Source organism: Gambusia affinis, linkage group LG13, assembly GCF_019740435.1.
Source record: "Gambusia affinis linkage group LG13, SWU_Gaff_1.0, whole genome shotgun sequence".
NCBI classification, from domain to species: Eukaryota; Metazoa; Chordata; class Actinopteri; order Cyprinodontiformes; family Poeciliidae; genus Gambusia; species Gambusia affinis.
The window spans coordinates 11,557,248-11,584,992 of NC_057880.1; the positions used below are offsets into that span (position 1 = coordinate 11,557,248).

Sequence of the window (27,745 nt, forward strand, 5' to 3'; positions counted from 1 at the left end):
TTCTCCGGGGAGTAATCCCTGTCTCTTTATATCATATCACTACAGCTACAAGAGCAATATGTCTGACAAGCAACTGAAATGAATCATATTTATTTAATCTTAGGAGGTAATTTCAACACTGAATTTGACAACTTTTCCTGACGGCTTCAGAAAATTGGAATTTCTGAATTTCTGGCAGTTTAAGAAAATAATGAATGAAAATTTGAATCTGCTATACTAGAATTTAACTTCCTAAACCTTCAAGATGACTTCATAGCCCCAGATCTTTATAAAACTTCCATGTGTTTTTTTTTTTTTTTTTTACTATTACAATGCATCTGGAAAGTATTCACAGCGCCTAACTTTTTTCACATTTTGTTATACTACAGCTTTATTCCAAATTGTATTTTAAAATTAGTGTTTTTTTAAAAATTCTATTTGCCAATTATGACAGAGTGGAAAAATAAGTTTTTTGCTAATTCATTAAAAGCAGAAACAAAGAAATCACATTTAAGGATTCACAACATTTGCTTATTAAAACACATAGAACCCAACATTTCTAGTGTTAAACATAGTGGAATAAAATGTTCTACAAAGTGTTGCTTGGAAGGGCTACAATGTAAAAAATGATTAGGTTTCAAAATATGAATGTTTTTTTTTAAGTTACTGTACAAGCACATGGTTTGTTTATGCCATCTTTTTCTACCAAACTTTTAAATTCCAGATGTTTTGATGCAGTAGCACAGATAATTCACAACTGACACTAAAATTAAATTTTTTACACAAGACCTCTAGGAAGAATATTTGTCAAAACAGAGCTACTTGTTTAACATCTTTTCTTTTTGTCACGTTGACCTATGTCTATTTTCTGTAAAAATGTATGTGTTTTTTTATTTATTTTTTTGCATATTTATTCAAAGTGCTGCTATGTCGTGACAGTGTAACATGAGACACATAATCTGTGTCTTAATCACAGGTTACCTTCAAAATGGCAGCCTGTAGATAGGCCATGTAAAATACATTCACAACACTTGACATAACACCTGGTTTCATTTTCACTCAGAATGCAGTCACTTTAAAATTTTGACAAGTGCTGCTTTAATGTTTCTACAAGAAATCCTTAGAGTCACCCACTACTTTGACTGACTGTTGGATGCTTCATAAACTGCCTGATAACGTTATTACCCCTTTAGAAATCCCAGTGCCTTTTCTCAATGTTTCATCATCTTCTAAAAGTTTCAGATATGTGTTCATATATATATATATATATATATATATATAATATATATATATATATATATATATATATATATACATATCTATTTGTGTTACGGCTTAAAAAGAGATAAAGAGCTAAGAGAAGCCTTTAATTGTTCTTATCGATATGTATTTTAAAAAATTCAGATAACATGCCAAAAAATAAAGCTAATGGAGTCATAAATATGTTGCTGGTAGTTTTGGATTTTAAGAAATTTTGCTTTATTTCAGTGACTGATGATTTTTCTGGTTTCTATGTTTCTCTAGGTTTTATTGTAGCTTTGCCTTCTGATTCTTTCTAAGCTTTTTTTTTTTTTTCTTTTCCAAATTTACACCACTGCTCATTTGCATTGATAAATATCTGTTAATCTTTGTGTAATCTGATTTTGGATTATTGCTATACACTTTCTAGCTATGTATAAAGTCATAACTTGGCCAAGATGCAGTTCTTATTAGTCCTTGCATTGACGTCCAGCTATCAGGTGACGTTTTTCATCAATAAATATTTCAATACAAAATCTGCTTCAAGATGACAGAGGTGTTAAATGCTTCTGGATTCTTTTATAAAAACTGTTTCCAGTCTTGTGGTGGGCAGTGAAACACAGTAAGTACTGTTTTGCAATATTGGCTAAGCCATCTAAGAGCTATAAAAATACAAGTCTGCAGCAGTACTGATATGGTAAGCAAACTGTGTCAAAATTAGGACAACTCTTATATGTCAGAACAAAGTAGTCATAAAATGTCAGTCTGTTTTTGCTTGTAAGATCTAAGATTAATATATTCATGCATTCATTAGAAATTACCTGATGCAAACACCTGCAGAGAAAAGGAAACACAGTAACCCCTGCACATTTGCATAGACTTCTTAAAGACAGCAAAATCAAGAAGCTGTTCAAGTGGGTGGATGACAGAAAAGCCACCACATCTTGATTGTGCTTCTGTTAGGAGGCTTCCAAAGCAGATTACTTAGCAGGGAGACAAATGTCTGTCAGGAGAAATGGTGTGGTCGAAGAGTGGCCTTACTTGGCCCCCGTCTTACCTGTGGACAAAATTGATTGTTTGTATTTTTGTGGGCGAAAACATACTCCGGGAAAAGCTGCTTTCATCAAGTAAACTCCGGCAAAATGTACCTTGTGCATTAGTCGGCGATCTGTATGTTTGCTTATAGAACCCAACTCCTGAGCTTTGGTCATATAACACAAATGCTTCAAGCTTGAGAGGTTTCAACAATCAATTCAGTCCATTATGGGGGGGAAATTAATGAAATGGGTTTCACTTCAACTGTGGCTCTATTGTGACGAGATTTTGTGAGCATGTTGGGCTTTTCTTCCTTTAACAACAATAGACAATAAACTGCTTTTTTGTCCTCAGAGGGATAAAAAGATTGTGAATGGCCTGCTTCATTTTTTAATGAAAGCTTGGGGTAAAAGTCAAAGAAATATGTTTAATGGCACAGCAATGGAAAGAGCACTTATTTTTCCTCCTGTGTTCTGACATTGTCATTGTAATTTGCACTTTAAAAGCTAAAAACACAAGGAACTTGGTGTTCAAGGACAAATTTGGTTGCCATTTATTTATGTAATTTAAATATTGGAAACATACAACAAAGTTTTAGTAAAATTGTAGCAGTCTAAAACTAATTTGATGCACTGTATGTTATGGGAATGCATTAGGACTTTTCAGTCTGCCAGTTCATTTGCATTCTTTCACTGTAAGCAAGACAACAATCATTCTGATTCATTTTATCCTGTCTTTCAGTAAACCATGAACCACAGCAAATATTTGATATCTGGCTGGGTAAAATATCACATTATAAAGTCTATATTATTTAAAATGAACTGTTTGTGTGAAGGGTTTGATCTTTGCAATTTGGTGAACTGATTCCGTATAACTACTTCCTAGAAGTCTTTCAGTTCTCTTAGAGCTTTGGCTTCAAATAGCTTATCTTCTGCCTGACTTTTTTGGAGCCAATAAGAAGCAGAGAGTTCAAAGTGAGCGTTTCCACCACAAATGCTATACGACTCAGATCATGAGGTAAACTATCTATTATATGGATGTGATATTGATTCTCCTATAACTTATTTGCATATTTTACCATAATTAGCTGCAGCTCGTGAAAGATTAGGGAGATTTTTTGTGTGTGTGTGTTTTGATTTACATATCCAAAGAACTTCATTCTTGCACAAAATTTCTGTGTATTAATTACAATTTTCAGACATTACATGAACCAAAGCAAAAAAGTTAGTTTTTATCTCGTCATGAAAGTTAAAAATAAAACTACATCTATTTTATAAAAGTGGTTACATGGGCAGCAGAAAAAGCACATTTCATGTTTGCTTTTAATTTTTAATATGCCAATACTTTTGGTTTATATATTTTTTTTGTGGATTTTCCAATATTGATATTATTAAAATTATTAATATATTTTTATTTAATTAATAGCTTTTAATTGGATGCAAGTGGATGGCTGCAAGTCAATGACTCGATGCAATCTGCTGCAGGTTGTTTTAAACTATTCTGAGTAATTAAATTGGGGTATTATGTAAAAGCATCTTTTAGATTTGACATAAGTTTTGAGTGATGTCACAATATTTCCTCATCTAAAACATACCTGGAATCTTGGTTAGATTCTTTCCTGCACTTTTGAGAATTCTTGAATCTCCTTTGGCAGCCACTCCTGGTGGTACTACAAGTCTGCTGACGTCATCAAAATATTTGTTAAGAAATGGCCCTATGTAAGAGAACTCAGCTGAATTTAAATGCATAACTAATATTCAAAGCTTACATTACAGTGGCTTGCTAGAAAAAGAAAAAAACACAAAAACTAGACATCTGTATTTCTCCATAACATTGGCTTACACTATCCCTTAGACTGTGATACTGTGTCAACTTCTTTTTCTCTGCACTGTACCATAACAGGAAGGAGTGAACTGTTTGTAAGTGGATATGATTCTCAAACCGACTCTACTGAGCTGAAATACACTGGAATAATATAAATTAATTTAGACTGAATCAAATTTCATTAAAATGGAGACAAGTTGGAGCTGTTTGGACCACAGATCTGTATAAACAGCTATTGGCCTTTCACAAAGTAAAAAAGTATATAAACATTTAAAAATGTCAGAAATAGACTTACTTTGGTGAAGACAGGCAACACAGAAAAAGAGAGGCTATACGACTAACATAACAAGATGACTCTGATCGAGTGACATATCCTGGAAACAGGACTGAAATAAATAAGAATATATTCAAAAATGAATACAATATATCCCCCAGACAGCTGGGGAAAAAAGCAGCAGTAGCAGTAATAATCCCTCCAACACGGCCACTGGGACATTATTTGTTCCCAAAGTAGAGTATATGAATTTTTAGCTCATCATATAAACCCTGAGTCTGTGGCAGCTCTGCACTCGCACACAAAGGCAAAAATGCATACATACTGTATGTTTAAAAATAAGACAAAATGAAATGACGATTTTGACATTTAAGTTCCAATTTTGAAACACTAATTTAATTTCTTTTTAAGTCAAAAGATGTGAAATATCTATAACAAAATGCATTACTGATGGCTAATTGGCACATTGATTCTGTACCAAAGAAACAAAACAGCACATTTTCCTTTCACATTTGATAATAAAGAAATACTGCTAAATGAGAAACAAAACAGAAAGTATTTGAAAATACCACATAATATTTCAATGTTCTTGAGTGAAACATCCTGTCTTTCACTTTACATTTTCTTCTTAAATTGATGGAAAAGAGCTTCAAACTCATGTGATCATGTACATTTTGTACTAAAGTGAAACTTCTGGCACACATTTAGCAATTAAATGTTACTTGCTGCAGCTCAGGGAATGAGTGAAAGGCCAAACACAGTAAAGCCAAAATATAATTAGATTCTGTTTTGTGATTTGTATGATCTTTTTTTTTTTTTTTTTTTGATGACACTTCCACCATGTTTCAGCTCATTCACTACGTCATGTAAATGATATGCAGGTTTGTCAAATCTGACCTCTGCAAAGATTTTGTTTATTCTGTCATGAGTTCTGCCAAAATTGTAATCAAAATTAATTCACTTATTGACGCAGCCTGCCAGACAATAACTCTGATTTTTACATTTTTTTTAAATTATTATTATTTTTTTTAATTATCATTATGGCACAGCCAAGCGGCTATTTTAAAGGATCAGTTCCAGGATATCCAATGAGTGAGTATTCTGTTTTCTAAATGTGCCATTTTCTGTTTGGAAGTTTTCCATCATTTCCATTGATTGCACCGTGCGTGTGGCACTTTAGGTTGGGTCTTTTGTTACTCGCTAGATAGGAAAAGCCATTTTCCACCCTGCAACTAATACATTCCTGTCACTGTAAGCTGCCAAGTCGTGCCATTATTTAAGCTGACTGCCACCTGAACAGTTCCAGTCATCTTTAAACATGATAGTAGCTGCTGTGTTGCTTCAGGCAATACGCTGCTTCAAGGTGTAGTGATTCTCGGCACATAATCTTGCTAAACCAGGTTTACTTAGGGTGCCTGATATCTGGATAGAAAGACACAATCTGCTGTGACCTTTAGGCGCAACATTTTTCACCCTGAAGTAGGGCAGTGTGTGTAGACGAAATCTCCCTGATGACTAATAAAGCTGTCAACCAATTGGGATTTCAATTTTATGATTTTTCCCAATCAGAAAATGCATAAATTTGTTTTCATAAACTAATCACAAATATACTATGTGTCTTCCTCGCTGCAACAGCTATTAAACTAATTAATCACATGCAAAACTGTCAAATATGATTCTGCACCCGCTTTGTCTCTTTGATTAAATGTGATGGATAAAAAATGTGTGCGTGTATTTGTGTGCGTGTGTGCGTGTGTGTGTGTGTGTGTGTGGTGCACAGAGAGAGAGAGAGAGAGTGGCAAGCAATGTCAGTGTGCTTGAATATGAAACTGATGGGAACTCTGTATTTATTGCTTAAAAAGCACTTTGTGAGGCACATCTAAATTGTAAGTGCTGAGGAAGTGCTGAGAGGATATGTTGATGGGATGCATTATGGTCCCTGAGCACAAATGATTCATGAAAAAGAGCACACATTCATGTCTTTTGAGGAGCAAAAACTGGGATTTTACTGAATTATTTCTACTGTAAGGGGTGATTTTTTTCTCAATGTGACATAAAATAAAACTCAAAATGAAAAAACAAACATATTAAATTATGATATTCAAATTTTTCCTTTTTTGGTAGCTTCTCATGGCCGAGTTCTACTATTGCTAGTGCAAGTGACCTACCGCTAATCTCACAGTGATTATAGGAGCAGCCTTCCATGAAATGTTGACTGGAGAAAGGACCAATTTGATCTAAATTTAAAGAGCTGGACAAAGTATTGGAATCTACTCACAAAGCTGTGAAAAACTAGTCTGTCACTGTAGCACTAACAATTATTTCTAACATAAAAATAGATTAAAAACCATCATAATGTCAAGAAAAACATAAAAAGCTGGCGATAGCCATTAACAACTGCTGCCCACGTCTCTACAGCGTCCTGCTCTACTGCAAAAGAACCTTTCAGATTCATTATAGCATGAAAAATACCCATTTTTTACAGAATCCACGTGAAGAGCCTTGTATGTGAGATATTTTACTTGGAGTACACATAAGATCAGACTGATCCTTATGTAAATACCATTTTAGTTACTTGAAAACTTTGACTATTTGAAGTTGCTGGAAGCCACAGTTGCATATCTACAGTCCCTGAGGAAGCCATGTGTTTCTGCTCCAACATGTCCACTGGCGAGGGTTGGTGAAAAGAGTACAGCTTATGTAATTTATTTATTTAAAGTCATGCATAAAATGTTGTAAGCCTAACCAAGAATCTTCTATGTAAATTATTTTTGAAGGAGGTGGGGGTGGTGGTAAGGACAGTGGTGCGGTGAGCCTGGGAGTTAAAGAAAGTCCAAGGTAAAAGAAGAGGGAAGTAATTGCTTACTGCCGGAGACGAACAGAGGCACATAAGCCCATCAGATGAAACTGGGTGTTTTAGAGCAAAGCTGCCTACCTGCCAATAAGTGCTTGTTTGTCACTAATAAAGCTGAAGGTCGCACACACAATTCCCTCTCCTCAGTTTTTCTTTTTTGTCAAGCATTTGTCAACAAAAACAAAATCAAAATCATCCTAACCCTGAAAATTACCCCAGAAAATAAAATAAAATAACCTTTTTTTTTTTTTTTCCTTTGGCACTTTTAACTGCCTTGTTGTTGTGATGTGCTATGCAAATAAACTTGACTTTGGTAACTATAGGTTGCTACAGATTGGTTTACTTTAGTTAATCAGATTGAAACTTCAACTTTATTAGATTTCGGTACTAAAGCTTGAGATGCATAAACTGTTGTTTCTCTCTTTCATGATTTCTTTAGATTGCATTCTTTAATTCGACTTAAACGTTTTACACTGAAGAGAAAAATAAGAAATAGGCTGAGAAAAAACAAGTCTATTTTGCCACCCTTGTAAGCAACAACTGCTAGCAAGTCTTGCAATACCTTCATTTTTTCTTTTTGAACTACTTCAACCTGGACTTGTTGGTTTGCTTTGCATCACTGACCTGCTGATCAGAATCTGCACTAGTTTAGCTGAAGCCCTCTCGAGCATAAGGATACAAACTAATAGTCAGACGTTGTCCCTCAGAAAATTCTTCATGAAAAAAATTAAGAAATCATTTCTTCATCAATTATGTCAAGTCATCAAAGTCCTAAAGCACCACTTGCCTTGATGTTCTTTTTCATAATTAATGTTTCATGATGTTTAATGACGAATAGGAGACAGGCCGCTGTGTTCTTTTGGTTAAAATCAGTTTTACCTCAGAACAGACTGATGCCATTTTTGCCCTGTCTTTTGTTGCTAAGTCATTAAAGGGATGGTATTATGTAGTTTCCAGGCACAAAGTACCATTTTAAAGAACAATTAAGCAACTATGTTACCTTCAGTTGTTACATAAAGGCTGCATATATCAAACACAACTAAAGAAATTTGACATTGTTATTTGATGCCTTAAAGTTCTCTTTAAGAAGCCCCTGCTCTTTTCAATACTCTGCATTCAACACATCAGCACAACAATGCTTCTCATTATCTTGTCTACAACCATTCTTAGGTTTGACTGAGAAGTAGGTTTGACCTATGCGCAGTTCAGAAGACTGCTAGCTAATGACTGCTGCTGCTAGTCTGGAGGAGCTGTGTGGAGAAGGGATTCTCTCTGAAGCAGAAGCTCAGTTGGGGACTGCAGATCTGAAGGAGGAGCTTTGTAAAAATAGGCGGTACTGTGTGTGAGAGTTCAGGCATACCTGATTGGCTGCTATAGGAGATTAAAGGATTCCTCAAACAAATGAAAGAATCATAGCAACACTCCAGGTTCATTAATGAAGAGGGAATAAATTTATCACATGATGGGAGGCTCAAGAAAGTAGATTTTATATAGCTCCGCTCTTTTTTGTCCCCTCATTTAACACCGACCTTATACTTGAGACAAGTGATCACAATCAGGCCAGTGAACTCATGTGGCCAATCACTGTTAATTTATGATTTAACTACGCTGTGTAAACAGATAAAGCCTAGGCATGACTAGTTAAATTCAAGAAATGTGATTAAGGATATGCAGGTAATCTCTTATTTTATTTATTTTTATTTTTTGCAGACCAATAACAATTTGATACAGGGCTATGTTAGTAAATTATTTTCAAATTCCTCTTTTTTTAAAATTTTTCCTTACATCATGTTTGCTTGATATAAATAACTGTGATCATCAGAAACATATAAGTGTGACTAATAGTCAAAAACATTCCAAAGATTATATTGAGCAAACACATTTTCTCACAGCAATGTTCTTGACCATTTTATGGATGAGGCCGTAGTTCAGGTTAAAAGAGATCATTGCTGAGTTGAATAACTATGACTTGTTACCACAATTTAAAAAAGTCAAATCCCACTGTGCAGGTAGGCAGTTTCAAAAAAAAAAAATCCAATGGTCCTGAAGCGGTGGGATTCCAATTTGCTGTGACTCAACTACAATCACTGGGAAACTACATGATACCAATAATTGCTACGAACATGTTTATTTATAAGCAGACACATCTTGAGCACCAACGAATAAAATCTATGTGGTGTCCAAATTTTTATATATATATATATATAAAAAAGGACTCCAGAAGAAATCAAAAGCCGACCTCCTTTAGCAACAAAAACCAACAAAACTTTTGCAGTTTTAAATGCGTTGTAGGCATCTCAAATAAAACTAATTGTACTCTTTTAGGAGAGTGTTGCTGTTTCTTTTGTCCACCCAGTCATTATAAAAAAACAAACTGCAAAACAAGAGGTTTCCTTAATTAATGAATAATTTTTCCTGGACCTTAGAATGCTAAGTGATTAGAAGATTGTTGGTTTTTGGTTAATTAACGGTTATAAGTTTTGGCTTAATATTATTCTTGTAACGATTAGCCATTTTAATGAGTGACAAAGTAAGTTTTCAGTGTGTAACACTAACGATTGTGTCAACTGATTGGTTAAACTTTTTCGAGGAGGCTTTTCCTGAACTCGTGAACTTTTTTTTCTAAATTACTAAAATGAAAGCACAAGGTTGAAATCGAGGCAGAGAGGTTGTATACTTTGATCCCAGTGTTATGAAGCTATTTTTCTGTAGAAAAAAAAACAAAAAAACAACCAAAATTAAACTTTTACTGAAGTGGGTGCGGCTTTGACTTTGTCCCTCATCTTACAGTAAGTTGCAAGAGTATTTATATTCAGTGGACTTTTTCATATTCTGCCACATTTGAACAAAAACCTTCTATTATTTTTAACCTGGACTGTAAAACCTAACAGTACATCCTAATAACAGAAATTAGTTGAAATAACTTCAACTAAAAAAATAAAAAAAGTTGTGGTAACTCATTTCCATCAATTAAATAAATAGTTGTTTGAAGTAATAACTCAGTGGTTTTAAGTGGTGATAAATATACAGTACTCTATCATGATGTATTTTTAGATCTTAAACCAAACAATTATCCTTGAAATGTTCAAAGTCCCGATTTTAACTCTTCCACAATGTTATCGATGTCTGATGTATTCTTTGGTCTTCACAATGCGGTTTGTGTGCTTATGTTCTCCAGCAAACCTATGGGGCCTTCACATAATGACTGTATCTTTATGGACAATAGTTGCACACAAGTGTCCTCTATTTTCATATTCAGTGACTTTTGAAAGAAACTGGTTGCCATGGATTTTAATTGGGGGTCAACACAAGTTCAGTAAGGAGGGGTGCAAAACAAATGCATGTAAATTTAACAAACCTGTTATCACTGAAAAAAGCAATTTAACCTTGCCTTATTTTGCTTCCATTGCTTAATTATGAGCTACTTTGTGTTAGTCATGATATAATATTCACATTAAGCAAACTGAAGTTTATGGTTCTAACATGACAAGATGTTGAATAGCTTTCAATACTTTTACAAGGCATTATTGCCAACCGCATTTATGAAGTAATCGTGGAAAATAACCTCTAGTAAAACTCGGCGCTCAGAGAAACATGTCACTTCTCCTCATTAGATGCCATCACAACTGGCCAACAAAAACAGAATTAATTTCTCTGAAGCCACATAGCCACGATTGCTGAGTTCACAGTGACTGGATAAATGGCTGTACTCTACGTTTTATACAGCGCACAGCTGCAGTTTCCGTCAGCATCTTACGATTCCATCAGTGGACAGTGCACCCTAAAGGCTTAAGACAAGTGGGATTAATGAACAAGTGTGTGGTGTTGACACCTCCAGAGACAAGCATGTGGAGGACAAGAATGCCTTGCAGGGGGAAAAAAAAGAAAGATTTTTTGTTTTGTTTTTGTGTCGCCAGTTGCAACTTTAGAAAACAACAACGGCAACAAAAAAAAGCACAAGCTAATACTTGTTATTAAAGTAAATATAAAATTAGAAGAAAAAAACTCAAGAGATGCAGAGTACGGGAAAGTCGACTAATATAAAGTGCATCACAGAGAGAAAGTAATTTATACTCTAATGTAAAAGCATGAACTGTTTTTTGGTTTTCATCAAGCACAGTGAGGATCAAAAACCCCCTTAGATGGAAAGCAGGGGGCCAGAGGATGATAAAAAGTTCATGGATAAAAGCCTTGAGGAACTATTAACCCTTTGACTAGAGACCATTAAAGAGTTTTCCCCATGTTTGGCAAGAAAAGCATTTAATATTTTACAACTGATTTGCAGTATGAAGGACATGCATTTTGAGTACAAAATAAACTTCTATTTTGCCTTTTGCTATGCCTCAAATGTGAAAGGTTTATAATGCTCTTTTCACCACCCTGTAACAGAACCAAATTCTGGTCAAACACCTCTGTGATTTGGGAACCCATTCCATTTGATTTTATGGATCAATGAATTTCTGGCGCATTAAATGGAATGGCTGTCTATGTAATGAAACGGTTTTAAACACAGGTGTCCCCCAGGGCCATGTCATTTCCTCTTTTTTTATTGTCTATTTATACCAATGAGATTATGAGGAACAATAATGGCCTCGTTTTGATTAAGCGTTCTGACAACACGACCCAGGGGGCCTGTCTAGTTCTCTGTAAGTCACAACAACAACAAAAAAATAAAAAAAGAAGAAGAAGAGACAACATTACAGAACTGACAGATCCGTTTGACTAATTCCACCTCAAAAGGAAGCACAGAAAAAAGAGAAGGAGAGGAGCCAGCCTCATCAATGCCTGGCACCTCTTAAAGGAAGTTTCCAACAGCAGGGCGGTAAAGATGATCAGACCCTTTCTATATAGGAACATTATTTACAGGGACGCACAGAAGACGCTCCAGGGATGTGTAGTCAATAAAGATGCTCATTAATGTCCTCGGCTCGAACACTCCGTCCTGGTTTGATCAGCCGTCTGTGAGGAGCTTGGAAAAATGGTCAATCAGGAGCCCAAAATCATTTGGCTGCCAATAAACTCCCAGATCATCATCAACTGGCTTGCACACTAAGACGTCTGCCTTTAAGGGGAGGATGGCTTTGCATCCACTGAAGTAGTTTAATATGTGCTGCAACAACTGTTTAGCATTTATGTGAGAGAAAAAAACAAACAAACAAAAACAAGCTTGTTATGGATTACAACCAAAAACGTTTACAGGTTTTGATAGGGTTCTATGCAGGCCAACACTAAGAAATTTATATTTGTGGTGCACAATTTATGGAAATGTGGAGACAAAAAATTTTGCCAACTTTTTTGCGATAAATAGCTCAAGCTCAGTGGGATTGGATGCAGAGAATGAATGAATAGAAAGGCTCAATTGGTTTTATGCATAGAATTTGACTGGGGAAATTCAACACAAATGCTATGAGGTGGCTCTCTTTGTTTTCCTGCTGGAAGGTTAACCTCCGGCTCAGCCTCAAGTTATTTGTGACTTTGAACATTTTCACTTCCAGAATTGCCCTGTATTTAGCTGATAGTCATCCCCATTTGTTTTTGACCACACAAAGCTTTTTTTGCATCCTTGTGTGGGATAAAAAGTTTTTCTCCACGACTTGAATGACACTATAGCTTTTCTTGACTAATTCAGCAACCTGACCACTTTTACATAAAAGCCAGATATGGGGAGTGCAGGCTAATAGTTGTGCCTTTAAATTCTTTCACCTGAGCAGTGGATCTCTCCAGCTCCTCCAGAGTAATAATCTGGAGGACCTTCTTCTCAGTGGGTTCCTTGCATGGCCTACACAAAACAATTCTATTTACACTGAGATTAAATGATACAGAGATTACATATATTTAATAATTAGTTGTTCTCTGAAGGCTGTTGGTTTGTGCTGGATTTCATTTAGGACTGGGAAAGTAAAGAGAGACTAAACTTTTTAAAAATTTACACATTTAAAAAAGAAAAAAAGAAGAAAAACAATTTATCATCTGCCCTCTATTCCCCTCTTGTGCCCTACTCTGTTTTCACACAAAATACAAACATAATACAATTGATTTTGTGGATATGACATGACTTATGCAAGGCACTGGAGTTTCTTCATATGAAATTTCACCAGCCATGTCGGTATCCATCTACCTATTGTTTATGCACAATTGTTCTGGTAGGGCTGCAGTGTTGCTTTTCCTAATTTGCGCAATTAAAATTTTCGTCCAAACTAAAAGTGCATCATTACAAATCATATTCCTTTTCAGCACCTTCCCCATTCACATGCAGGACAGATTTAAGCAACAAGACACATGCACTACCAATCAATACGACCCACAGTTAAGGAGCATGAATTTAAAAGGGAATTTGTGGGGTATATGTTTTATTCCCCTGGTTGAACCCAATCAATGTTATCTCTCTTAAAGTCAGAGTCCAGGGGGCTACGACTTCAGGCTTTGATGTCTTAGACAATCCCAGAAATCAAATGATAGTTGGAAGACTGACTCATGGACAGGTTCAGGGTTTTTACACGATGAGATTCTTTATCAAATCTGAACTCAGAAGATCCCCTGCTGGCAGTTTTCGCCATCACCCTCAACGTCTCTCTCATTTTTCTTCCTGTGGGATTTGACATATTGCCCAAATCGCAGGCGATGTCTTGAAGTGAAAATTTGATAGAACCACCCTAGACCGCAGGACTGAAGTAATTTTCCTTCAAATGTCCCTTTAAGATTGAATTTATTATCAGTCATTTACATCTAATATAGCCTGAGCTCTAACATCCAGTCGTAAAACCCCATAAATTTAAGCTCTGCTGTTTCACTTGTACTTTCAGGACCACAGACTGGAGTCCAGATTGTATAAATCTAAAATGTTGACTGGCTGCAGTGACAAGCTCATCAAAGATCCAGAGAATACTGTTATGCAGGAAAAAGCAAAAAAAAAAAAAAAAGTGGAGGTGGGGGTCATAACCTCATATTTCATTATTCATTACATATGAGGTTGTATGATTTCAAAAATGCTTCGACGTAGCAAAAGTTTGAGAACATAATAATATGTGCCATATAACAGAAAATGGAACAGATAAGAAAAGCAATTAAAGATTGAATTATAAAAAGAAATTGATCTGACAGTGTAAAAAAAAAAGAAAAAAGAAAAAAAAACAGGAATATTAGCTTGTTCACTGGGGATGTGGAAATTATAAAATGTGGAATGAAATGATTGTTTCTGACACAGAGTGTTTTGCCTGCTAGACTGAGGTGATCTAAGTTACCTGAAGTACAAAAAAAAGGTAAGACGTAGAGCAGCAGCTTTAGTCCAAGGCTCTTTGTAGTTTGGAGATCTTTGCTCCTGATAAATCCTGCTGCTTGCAAACATCTTTGCATGCTGCATATTTAAAGCATGAGATAAAATCACCTTGGCTTTGTCTCTGTGTTGCTGGAGTGTGTGTACCCACAATATGTGTTTTAAAATGTAGTGAATAGGCGTGTGTGTGTGTGTGCGTGCGTGTGCATGTGTGTGCGTGCGTGGGTGGGTGTGTGTGTGTTGGCGTGAGGGTGTGGGGGTTAACGTGGAGGGATGCAGCAATGTCTTGGCATGCTTTTCAGCCGCCTTGTGGTGTTAAACCGGGATTTATCAAGACGGCAAGCATACAGAGCAACAACATTTATCAACTAAGCAAGAGTTTACTGTCAATAATAAAACTGTATTTAATTTGCTAAAAGGTCAGACGCTGTTTCATCAGCGTCACATTAGGGGCCCAGGTTGGACACAGTTATTCTAATTGTAGCTCTTGCACCTCTCTAGGAGACATTACTTGATTATTTCATAAATAATTAATGTGTTGTGATTGCTGCCAAAATGCCTGCACCCTCCCACAGCTCTGTGCCTCGTCAAATTTACTTGCAAGGACGGATATTAATTTAAAGTTCAAGTGACAAACAGTTGAATAAATGATTCTTCTTTGGATAAATGTAAAAAAAAAAAAAAAAAAAAGCAGAGAGATAAACAGGAGGATTGCATGCATTCAAAACACTCAGCGGGCACCTACAACAAACAACAAAAATGAGTATTAATGTAGATATGATAATATATACATCTATAATTTGTTATGTGCCTGTTTGTCGGGCTTAAATATTTACATAGGGAAAAACGTGCGTAAAAATGTGGTTTTCTAAAAACATCTAAAACGTTTCCGTTTCAAGATGCAACAGCAAATGGGCAAGTGAAGGGCATTTTAAACCCTTCCTATCTCAAGTTGTGTGTTGTTTTTCAAACTGAAACTCACGCTGCTATTCTGCCCCGACCAGTGCACCATCGCCTGGTTGTGCGTCGAGTCCCCCGACAGAGCAAAAGTGGAGGTGTCCAGGTGAGGCTCGCTCTGCTTCGGGTTTGAGCCCCTGCTTTCCTCCCCTGTGCGCCGGTACTCGCTTCTGAAGTTAGAAGCACCTTGGACAGTTCTCACGGACCTCCGCGCTTCCCCAGTGATACTCCTGTCCAAGTTCTCGTTGTGGGACACGCCGACACTTCTTTTCTTCCTCTCCCCGATTGAAAATGTGGCTTTGGGTGTTTCAATCACTGCCGTCGAAATATTGTCACACTTTTTGGCTGGTATTTTGAGATTGTTGACATTGTTTACCATTGAGCCATTTGCAATCACGGTTTCATTTTTCACCTCCTGCTTACATTTTGGTCTCGCGGGTCCGTCAGTTTCAGACCTGTGCAAAACTTCATTGCGGTCACTGACTTTCAGCGAGACTTCGATCCCCGCTGATTTTCTGTTCATATGTCCCATCGGCGACGTTACCTCCATGGGATGAAATCTGTTTGCCAGTCTAGGAAAACTTATCTCCGCCCGAGTCGCCAACTTGAGGTGAAAGGGGAATAGCTGAATGAAAGCCAGAAGAAAGCAACTCCAAAATGACCAAAGTGTCATTGTGCTCTCCAATTCGGGCAGCCCTCCTTTGCAGAGCAGATAGTAGTGCGGCAAAGCTGTTCGATTTCTCAAATATTCAGAGAATTATGTCTGTAAGTAAAAAAAAAAAAAAGAAAAGAAAAAAAATCCATTCAGCACAACCACTCACGTCCAAGAATTTGTCAAAGTGAGGGACCAGTTGGGGAGGCGCTGCGCATCAGGCAAGCGCGCCAGCAGAGAGTATCTGCAAGGACGGGTAGTATGGAGCTCATGAGGATGTCTGGAAAAAAAAAGAAAAGAAAAAGAGGAGGGAGACTTTAAAGCCTTCAAATCCTTTTGAAATCATTCCACGATCTAGGCTTTCATTCAGTAACATGTCTGGCTGTCTGTTTGTGAAAACCTGTGGAAGTTATCCAGAGCAGCTCTTGACAGAGTTAAAACCGTTACCGGGGAAAAAAAAGTGATTTGCATAACATCGTTCAATCTTAGGCAACATTTTGCCTTTGAAAGGACTGTGGAGATATAAAAAAAAAGAAACATAATTTGCTGGCATCAATCAGCAGCGGATTCACCTGTCAGATCTGCACGCCCGAACATATGTGGGAGAGTTCATTTGCAAGAGATTCACTTGGACTGCTGATAAAGATCCAGATTTAGTATTATCGTTCCAAGCTGCGATGCTGCTGAGGTGCAGAATTTTCGGTTCTCCTCTTGTCCCTGCAAGAGGTTTTTGTTTTCGTTTTTTCTTTTTTCTTTTTTTTAGTGGCCTTAAAAATACCACAGGCCTTCTCCAAGGACTTACACATTATTAAAAGTTATAGAGGTGTAATCTGATCGACTCACCGAGACAGAAAGCAGTTTTGAAAAGTTAAACTGTCAGTAATCCGATTGGAGAAGCATAACGTACTTCACACACAGACTGCAAGGAATACTTTTTTTCTTCTGTTGACATTATTGATAATTACTTTCAGCTAATGGAAATCCAAAATTCAGGTTGTCAAAAATACTAATCTGTATATAAGACCAGTAAAAAAAAACCAAACAAAAAAAACAGGAATGTGGTGTTGTGGGTCAACGATCTCATTTGTAATTCTTAATCATACAATCATGAGAGAGAGACTGCTGACTTGACAGATGTCAGGGATTTACACCCTAAACACAGAGCGTAAACCACATAAGGTCATTGCTCTATAAAATTGCTGTGCCCAAACTTGCTGTACACAAAACTATTAATAAAAAGTTTAGTGGAAGAAAGATCCGTGGCTCCCTTAAAAATTTAGGGTAGATTCACAAGACATAAGCTGCAAATGGAGTCATTGCTTCAAGAGCATCTTCAGCAGTTTTAGAAACATGCATTATTAGCCAAATCTCATGCAAACTTCGTGGAACCAGAGGTGTAAAGAGTTACAGTTCTTTTCCTGAGATAAACAGGAAAAGCACTGGACTGGAGCTACTGTGGTTGAAAACACACAAAAGCAACTAAATCCAATATACACCAGGTCTGAGTAAAAAATTACATTAGATCGCATATTGCTGAAATAATAATCAAAATACCAAAATTTCACAAAAAAAATATTTTCCTAATGAAGACTGAGATTCACTCTAGATTTGACGTAGTTTCACTTTTTACGTTTGTCTCAAATTATGGTTGTTCATTATGTCCAGAAAGAATGACTAATATTTTGTTTTGTTATTTTTAAAAAATCTTTTTAAAAGTATATGGATTTCATTAAGTTTATTGTAGTAGTAAATATCTAGTTTCAGTTCGCCACATGTTTTGGATCTTAGATAATACTAGACTTCAGATTACTTAAAAAAAAATAAATAAATCAGTCTCCGAAGTTAGATAAGAGCAATATTCAACTCAAAACACTTTTTTTTTGTTTTGTTTTGTGGATTTCTCCCATGAAAGAAACCTTACAATTATGCCAACATGCTATGCAGCGTATGTTTGACTTTAAAACTGAGTTTTGAGCAATGAGGGACCAGGCTTCCAATGCTCTGTTAATCTCTGCACCATCACATTTTCTATTGTTCATTCACTTTTACTGTCCACATTTGAAAAATTAAGCATCCTTCCAAATCAATAAGCTATTTGAAAGGTATTAGTTTCAATTAGTAGAGCCAAACGAATCCTGCAAGGCATTTTCTATACTTCCTGCTGACAAAACCTTCTCTCTCTCTGTCTGTCTCGCTCTCTCTCTTTTTTTCTTCTTCCCCCTCTTTCAGCTGTTGCAAAACTGGTAAACCAGGGACCAAAAAAAAACTGTCTTCTTGTAAAAGTTATTACAATGCCTGTTAATGAGGAGCTGGAATGTATGCAAGATAAGTTTGCATCAGCTACCAGACAGTTCCCTGAGGAAGACTCATAAAAGAAGTATTTCCACCTTCCTCAAGGACAACAGAAACATCACTGAAGAGGGGCATAGAACCATGTTCCAACATGAGGAAAAGGAAAACAATAGAGGACCTAAAGATTCTCATTTATTTCCTTAAAATGTATATGCATGGTAATTAGTGCTAGCTAGGGAGAGATGTAAAGTCATTGATCCTTTCTTACTTTAAGTTAGATTTTTTTTTTTCTGTATATACTTGACATGTATTTTCAAAATTCAGGTTTAGACATGCGCTTTGATTCTGTTGAGTGGAATCAGTTCTCAGCACGATAATTATCCGTGAAGCAATTTCAGTGTAGTGGGTAGATTTAAAAAAATAAAATAAAAAAATAAAAATCACAATCTTTAAAACAAAAAACAATACACCAGCAGGACTGGCAGCAACATGAGTTTATTGCTGGAGAAAAAAAAACCCCAAAAAACAAAAAACCTTATGATGTTGAATGGTTTCAGAGACAGCGCAGAGAAAACAGCAATCAGAGTGCCAAGGAAGGCGGGCAGCCAGCAGTGCCATCCTCCTTAGAGGCCTCACTTTTTGGTCGCCGCATTTCGGCACGGCTGTGCAAACAAATTGAGATTCATACAAGTGAGGGCTCCGGGCAGCAGGTGCTACTGTTGCTATCCGCAGCATTGCCAGGCGGCTAGCTCCCATTCCCGCCAGAACGCCTCTGCAATGAGGGGGTAATTGGACTGATCACACTCTGTTTACCCATTATGCTGTGAAAATGAAGTGGGTTGCTCCCAAACACAGTGTGACAGTCCAGGGATGAAGGAGGAGTCTCCTCCATCAGTGACACATCTTTTAATCTGTGCTAACCTTGGGCCGGCTGCACTTCATTGTTTACCTCTTTCTTATGTGTGCATATATGGGGCTAGCACAGAGGGAAAGTCTGAGGAAGAGTTCAGCATTTGTTGTTATCTGAAGTCGTATCTGAGGAGGCAGCTTTAATGTGTCTCTATGTATGAAACTGTGCCCTACATCTTGCGTGCTCCTAAACTAATGCAAAGGAATATTGTATATCTTCCGGAGAGGAGCATCTCTCTGAAGCTGCATAAGACACAGCTATGGTAAAAAGGAATATGGAAAAAAAAAAAAAAAAAAGCGAGATGAAAAACAAGCCCAAAAAATCTCAGGGCTCAATCAGCTTTATGTGCTCTTCTCCTCAACATTAATCATTAGCAAGATTATCATATTCACTCATCTCATTTCTTTGAGCACACAGCCAGGACAGCCTCAGCAAAAGCCGAACGTCCGCGCTTTTGTTTCCAGCCGGAGACAGGAAGCAAACTTTAAAGCTTTCAGGACAAAATCCCATTTGTGCATTCTCTGTCTGCATCCCTGGCTTGTTAGCTCCAACACTTCAGTGATCCCGGTGGAGCGGACGCACACGCAGCAGCAGGAGCCATAATGGCCATCAACCAGACAGCTCGCACTCATACGCAGGAGATGAACAGCAAGGTGCACTCGCCCCTCGCCTATACCCGAGCCATTAAAAAGAGAAATTTTCTTTTATTGCAGATGGCAAAACACTTATTTTGTACTTCCTTTATCATCCAGATGAAAGGAAGGCATTTTAAAATCACAGTGGGAGGAGTAGTTTAGGACAGTTTGCCACTGCAATAAACCGGCCCTGTCTCTGAAAACATAATTTTCTCCCTTTATGAGTTACTGCCACACTGATGTCTTTGTTTGTGATGAACCGACTGCCGCATATCAGCGCAATTTACCTAAGCCCCAAAACATGTAGTTTATTCACAGTGGCGTCGTTTCTGTAGATAAAACGTTTTAAATGCACACAGACAGACAAGGCCTGTTTGTGACACTCCATCAGTATTCACTAGTGTAAGGATATCACTTGATGACAGTACCTGTCATAGTTTGGCCATTGTGTCTGTCTGGAACATGTTTGTTTTATTTTTTTTATTTTTTTTTTTAGGTTTTGACAGAAAATTGAAATAAAAATCTAAATAAAAATGCTTGGATGAGAGTTTGCTAATGCGTGATCAGTCAAATTACACCTAAGTAGAAAGTGAGATGGGAAAGGAAAAGAGGGAGAAACTCTTACTGATAATTGGCTAGTTTTCAGGGGAGGTCAGAGGAGGAGGAGGGAAGTGTGTAAACGTATGTTCAATGTACAGAAGCTACAGAAAGAGAGGCTACAGATGTTGTTCTACAGATGTGTCATATCAGTTCATTCCTTTGTGTGTTTTTTTATTATTATTTATTTGTTTCTTTATTTTTGTATTCTGTTTTTTGTGCCTTTGGTCATAATTCCCTTACAACAGTGTTGAAAGGGAATTTTTCTTTTTGGTTTGTAGTTTATTTGAGTCTTAGTTGAGCCTGTTTACTGTTCTTCCACAGCTGTTTCCAATCACCTAATTACCTCAGCTGCCTCCAAAATCCTTCTTCACTGCTGCTGTGTTCCCTGACCTGCCCTTCCTGCAATTCCCCTTGTAACTTTTACTTTTGTTTATTAGTAAAGTACTCCATTGTTCTCTGCACCTATCAGAATCTAACATGACAGACCTTGATAGTTGTATTAAGAATCCTAGAATTGACAAAAAGTATTTTTTTTTACATCTGCATTTGTCAAAACCTCTGCGTAATCGTCAAATTTTTGTCTGTATGAATATGTCGCCAATTATGTAGCACATAGAGCCCAGCAATTATCCCTAACTCATGTAATCACACAACGCTAAATCTAGCTGGTTCATTCTTATTCGAAATGTTTGTTTATGGCCTCTGGTGAACAAAACACCATCTGCTATCATCAGAAACTGATTGATTCGCTTTCGAAAATACCTGATCTGTCTTGGAAAGGGAAAATACAGACGATTTAATGCAGAACACAAATTCTTCCTGCTGGATTGAGCATCTGAATCCCTTTTATAGTTTGAGAGCAAAAGTCAGCATGTGATAGAACATAAATGCACGTAGACATTTTACATCAAATGTCACCTGTTAAAAGAAACCTGTTGTCATCGTCAGACAGAAACAGTAGCAGGAAAACAGCTTGAGTAGACAGACATATTTATTGGCTGCCCCTGGTGAAGATGTGTAAAAACACTTTACTGGAGCAGCATCATCACAAACTGAAAAGCTTAAGCAAATATTTTTTTATTTTTTTATTTTTTTTTTACATCAGTGGTTGCTGTTGGTATTTTGACAACCTCTTTTCACCAGTAAGATAGTTCCTCAGTATTCTCCTGTAAAATGTCTCCAGGGTTAGGCGTATAGGGAGAAGTATTTTTGACCATTCCCCTTGGCAAACTCTCTCTAGATCATCCTGACCCCTCTCCTCTCTCATCTTCTTGTCTCTTCAGTGAAATCTTGCCTTCTTTTTAATACAATTTAAGTCTGGGGACTGAAATAGCCACACCAAAATGTTAATGTTGCTCCTAATGAAGCATTTTATGTGCTCATTTGGTCATATTTCTATCCTGTTGAAAGATCCACAGACAATTAATCTCCAGCTTATTGACACCAATTCTTTATTAAACATATCCTGCTATTTATATTTCGCATTGCGATTAACAACGTAGTTATTTGAATTTGAATTTCAAAGGGCTCAACTTTCCATGTAGTTTAATAAGCATCCCAGGGGTTTTGGAAGAGAAAGAGGCCCGCAGCATCACACATCTGCCTTCATATTTAATTATGAGTGTACAGTACTCATTCATGTATTCGTGTTTGGTTTCATGTCAAACCCACTGCGAGAGTTTGCTGCTGAAGCTGGAGTCTCAGTTTTATCTGATCAATCCAAAACCCACTCAGATATTAGCAGGTTTACATTTGTGATGGTAAGACACAAAAAGTTGTTTTTTTTCTTTCTTTTTTTTGCCATTATTCCCAAACCACTTGTTGGCATGTAGATACAATTATAATATTTGTCATGGCGACAAGATGACACTGTCTTTTTCTCGCTCTGAAACAGTAAACTTTGCATTTACATTTTTTTGGTTTTGTTTATTTTTTTATTTTTTTTTACATCACTTATCATCCTTGTCACCGAACAAAAAGTCAAGATAAATATGGGTTCTCATGTAGCTGAGTGTTGAAGATAAAAAAAAAATAAAAAAAAATCTGTGCTACATCAGATGTATTATATTAGATACGTGGGATATTTATTAAAAGTTTAGAACTTGTATTTGAACTTAAAAATGCAATGAACTTAAATTTCTTTTTTTTTGTATCCATCCATCCATCCATTTTCTATACACCCTTCGTCCCTAATGGGGTCGGGAGGGTTGCTGGTGTCTATCTCCAGCTGCGTCCCGGGCGAGAGGCGGGGTCACCCTGGACAGGTCGCCAGTCTGTCGCAGGGCAACACAAAGACATACAAGACAAACAACCATTCACACACACACTCACACCTAGCGAGAACTTACAGAGACCAATTAACCTGGCAGTCATGTTTTTGGACTGTGGGAGGAAGCCGGAGAACCCGGAGAGAACCCACGGATGCACAGGGAGAACATGCAAACTCCATGCAGAAAGACCCCAGGCCGGGAATCGAACCCAGGACCTTCTTGCTGCAAGGCAACAGCTCTACCAACTGCGCCACTGTGCAGACTTTTTTTTTTTTTTTTTTTTACCAATTTATTTTAGCTTGAGGCTACTTCAACAAATAGCCAAGACTGTATGCAGTGAATATTTTTGCCAGTTTATCATGGACACTGAAGCAAATGAAACATTACTGAATGTTTAAACATGCAAATTTGAGGAAGTCACTGTAGACAGATTATCATTTGCCAATTGCCAAATATTGGGATTAAAAGGACATGTGGTGTGGTAGAGCAAATATGTTCTTAAGATACTCAAGGACTGTTTACAGTATATTGTTTACAGGCAGTAATACTGGCAGCTACATAGTACCAACAGCTGTAAAAAAAACAAAAAAAAACTGTTTTTGGTTGCAATTAGTCTCAGTGTGAGAGGATGTGAAACAAAAACAGGAGTAGATTAGATTAAAAAAGGTGATAAGACAAATCTTGAGTTCAATCCAAATCTTCTCGCTCACCTTTTAGCATTAGTATGATGTTGGGGCAGATTTACAACACTATAACATGGCAAATTAAAAGGATCAGTACGTGTTAGGAATGAGGATTGCTTATTACAAAAAAGGCATCCTGCCCATTCTCCTGCCTCCAGTGTCATAAACAAGTAATGGTTGTATCAGTTTACTGTCCTGTTATATTTCATGCTGACAAGATAGAAGCCAAAGGAGAGAAAAAAGCATCTTGACTATTATAGATTTTGTCCCACATTTACACATGGGCTCTGTGGACAAACTTGGACTTTCAGCAGGTTTTCTTTAGGCATTCCACAAAGACTGAAGGAAAAGTCAATACTGCTAAAAACCCTCTGCAACATTTCAGCCACATTTATAAATGAGCACTTTAGAACTCGGCTAAAGGTGATGCCTTCTCTGTTCCCTTACTTTTTAGGGAATCTATTGATGGACAATTGCTTACCACTAGAAACCCTTTTTTCTCCCACCAAATGAGAGCACACACATTACTCCTTTTTTGTCTCCCTGTCTGTCTTGGTCTCCGTCTCTCTTTCAACCGTATTTCCACCACCTCCTTCCCAACTCTTTTTTCTTCCCTGTCTATGTGTCTCCACTTGCACTTCCTCACTTGCTTTCTTCCCCATCTCAACGCTTTTGAAGTCGGAGACAGCTTGAAATCCAATGCGGTTCTTTTTTGGACAGCCAGGGGGAAATGGCTCAGAAACAGAGGCTCAAGTTTGATTACAACTGTTAATCAAAAATCTGCACTGCCCAGCATAGCGTGATGTGAGAAATGATTTTGCTTTCGATCTGTCGAAGCTGCTATTTGTTACATGCACTGACCTATGTGAAGATACATTTGGCAACAAAAATAGAAAACTGTGGCACAGAATATAAAATAAACAACCATGTAGATATGCAAGACAGGACAAATGAAAATGAAAACTGAGAAAAAGGCATTCGCAAATATCTGCACAAGCTACTGTGTCCTCTTTGGCTCCATGGAAGAGATTTTCTCCCAAATGTAATTTAGCAAACCTTCTCCATCATAATTCACTCAGCTTGGGTTAACATATATTCTCTCTCTGCGAAAACTAAGTTATCGTGTGATGATTGCATCTCTTGTATGGTATTGTCATAACACTCAAATTTCAACCTGGATATCGATATTTAAAATAATCCACACTTGATTCTATGCTGGAAAAAACAGACTATCAGTAATAAAAATATTTAATATTCTGCTCCAGATTTTATTTTTGTTTCCACCAGCAGCCAAAGTGCTCTGAAAGAAAAAGAACAATTGGAACAACACAAAATTTAGAAACATAACTAATATTAACTTAGCTTTTGGAGGATGTTAAGTTGCGACTGACTACAACAAAACAAATATCCTTAGGGGCATTTTGAGTTATTTACAGATTCAGAAATTGTAGATTTCAAGCTTTCCAGTTTTGTCAAACACACAAAAAAATAAGAAGATATATTTGAATGTTACCACTCTGTAAACAAGATCATGACTACTCATTTACATTCCTTTGCAACAACCACTGCTCCACCAAGCATTCACAGTCAATACTTGGTGGTAGGCACACCTTCCCAGTGCAAATGGTCTGCACTGTGAAGGAATTCAGTCAAAAGTGAGCTTTTGTCTGGCTTATTGAGTTACACCAGTCATCGCCAAAGTAAGGATATACTTACTTCAAGATGTCCAGTAATTCTCACGTCCAGCCACTGTTTCTGGTGTTAAAGGATCCATCCACACGTTGAGCTCAAATTCATGGCCCCACATGGCCTCTTCTCTTGTAGCATTTATCAGTAATACTTACCAATAAATAAATGTAGCACTTTATTTGATGGGTTGTGAATAAGACTGTCATGACACCGTCATGAACATGAGTAAGTCTTCATGAATATTTATGACTGTTGTCATAAAGTGTCATTTGGTAAATCATGACACTTTTAATACAAAGTTATTCAAAATGTCTTTGTTATGACAATTTGACATTAACCAAGAAATCATGATCTGAGATAAATTTGTTATAAAAGTATCACTGATTAAACTTTAAAATATTATGTAGCTTTATTTTGATAAAGCTAAAGTTAAAATTGTTACAATCTGATGAGAATCCTCCAGGGATTTTACTGGACGGTTTTGGGTCATGTTGGGCCTTGCAACTGTTTCATGTTTAAAGTTTTTGGTCAAGTCACCAACCACAGACAGACAAACAAAAGTGGCAAGTGTTTTTTTATGTTAAGACAATGATACAGCAGAGGTAACAACTCTCATAGATTGCTTTGTTTTAAAACCATTTTGATAAGCGAATCTGTTGATCATAGCCTCCATTAGAATGTAATCACCTGCTGATTCCGCATCTTATCCTTGCCTCTGTCAGGTTATAGGAAGGTGTGCACTCTTGTTTCCTTAGACGTTTAGAGAAATGACAAGCATAAAAAGTGAGAGACGGCACGCTCCTCAGCAGCGTTAAAACAACAGCACACTCAGCAGCTGAGGACAACAGAGCAAAGGTAATATTTTCTTTGCCAAAAGTCGCAGCAACTCTTCATTATATCGCACACAAGGCAAGTACACACAAACAAGTTCCAGCATTTCTGTCCTCTTTGCTAATGATGAAAAAGGGAGACAAAATAAAAAGAAAAGAACAACACTATACATACGGGGGCTTTCAAAAGTATTTATGTCTTACTTTTTTTTTTTCACATTTTGCTTTGGTACAATTAAAGATATAAAATGGTCATATATAGTTAAAACAATAACAGCTAATTTTGTTGTATATTTTCCAAAGCAGCACTCTGGTGTTTGGTTTTAATTCTGTTTTATTTATATATTTTTTTAACAATCTCTTTTAGAAAATAAGTATTATTCAATACTTATTTGAATAATAGGGAAATAGTATTAGTGTTATCACAGAAATTCTTTCAAACACCAGCATTGACAATGGTACATTTAACACCTCCAAACACATCCAACCCCTATAGAAAAGACGTTGTTGTTTAATAAGCATCGAATCCACACTGGAGGCAGATAACTGATATTCTCCTGCACAAACAATGTTTGACCTGTGATCAGTATGCATTTATTTTACTTAACGAATAACTCACAGAATCGTTATTAACAAATAGTGAATGATAGAAAACGCAGGCCTCAGCATAGACTCTACCATAAAAGCAGTTCATTAACATCAAATTTAATTGACATGATGGTCTAACTTTACAGAAGTTTCAAACTAAAATTATTACTAGAAGCAACTGCAAAAGCTTTATCAGAGAGCAAATTCAGTCTGAAAACATGTATCCTATAGAAAACGCCCCGAGGGTTTTCCAAGTAGCGACAGTTGCTCTGCTACATTTTGAGCTTTTGTGTCAAATATTATCATTCAAAATCTGATTTTCCATGAAATTTGTGCACATGTGGTGTAAAAGAAAAGTTTAGGTCAAACAACTGCATATACCTAAACAAAGTAAAAAAAAACAAAAAACAAAACACAATGTGCTTTTGATAAGGCAGAATTACCAATTATTTTAAAAAAGGAAAACTTTACCTAGTGTTTTATATTCTAATTGATCATATTTTATTTTCTCAGTTTAGTTTCTACTTCTATATATTTAAGCAACATATATATAAGCAAATTCATAGATGCATTTACTTCTCTATTGAATACTGTTTTTGTCTTAGCTCAAGATATGTTTTGTTGCTTTTCATCATTTTATGGAGAGTAAAAAAGTCAAAATGAAACTACAGGTTTCTTAGCAAAATTTAAATTGCCCAACACAATTTCTATCTTGAGGAAATTAAGGGTAGATGGTGCAGAACTACAGATACTTGGTTGTTTTTACACAAGAGAGAGGAGTTTTCACTGCTCGGAGAACACTGATCCGTCCGTCTTTTTAAAAGATTATAGCTCATATTTTTGCTCTGAAACAGAGAAAGAATTGTTCTTAGCAGTCATTTGTTGTGGCAGCTGCATCAGAACAAGTGACTCAAAAATGCTGAGCTAAGAAGCCTGGCTCTGTGCTGGGGAGTGCTCCAGACAACACTGAACAAACTCTCCACTACAAAGTGATCGAACAATGGGGATTCTTTAGTGAAAAGTTTCTTTATGTATTACTACAAAGAGGACTTTGAAAATGATCAATTCACACAAATATATTAGAGCATTATGTCAGGATTCTGTTTATCAATTTCTCCTTGTTTTTAATTGTAGATTATTTTTATTTTCATTTAAATTTAC

At 36.6% G+C, this 27,745-nt stretch overlaps 1 protein-coding gene across 5 annotated transcripts in view; it reads right to left on the minus strand.

Moving 5' to 3' along the window:
• The window catches only part of sorcs3b (sortilin related VPS10 domain containing receptor 3b), a 77,473-nt gene extending 61,164 nt beyond the window's left edge, over window positions 1–16,309 (minus strand). For all 5 annotated transcript variants that reach the window (XM_044136514.1, XM_044136517.1, XM_044136515.1 and 2 more), the window contains exon 1: window positions 15,461–16,309. In XM_044136514.1, coding sequence (XP_043992449.1) covers window positions 15,461–16,108 — 648 coding nt within the window. In that variant the 5' untranslated portion in view covers window positions 16,109–16,309. The remainder of the gene's footprint in view (window positions 1–15,460) is intronic.
• Window positions 16,310–27,745: the final 11,436 nt, after the last annotated feature.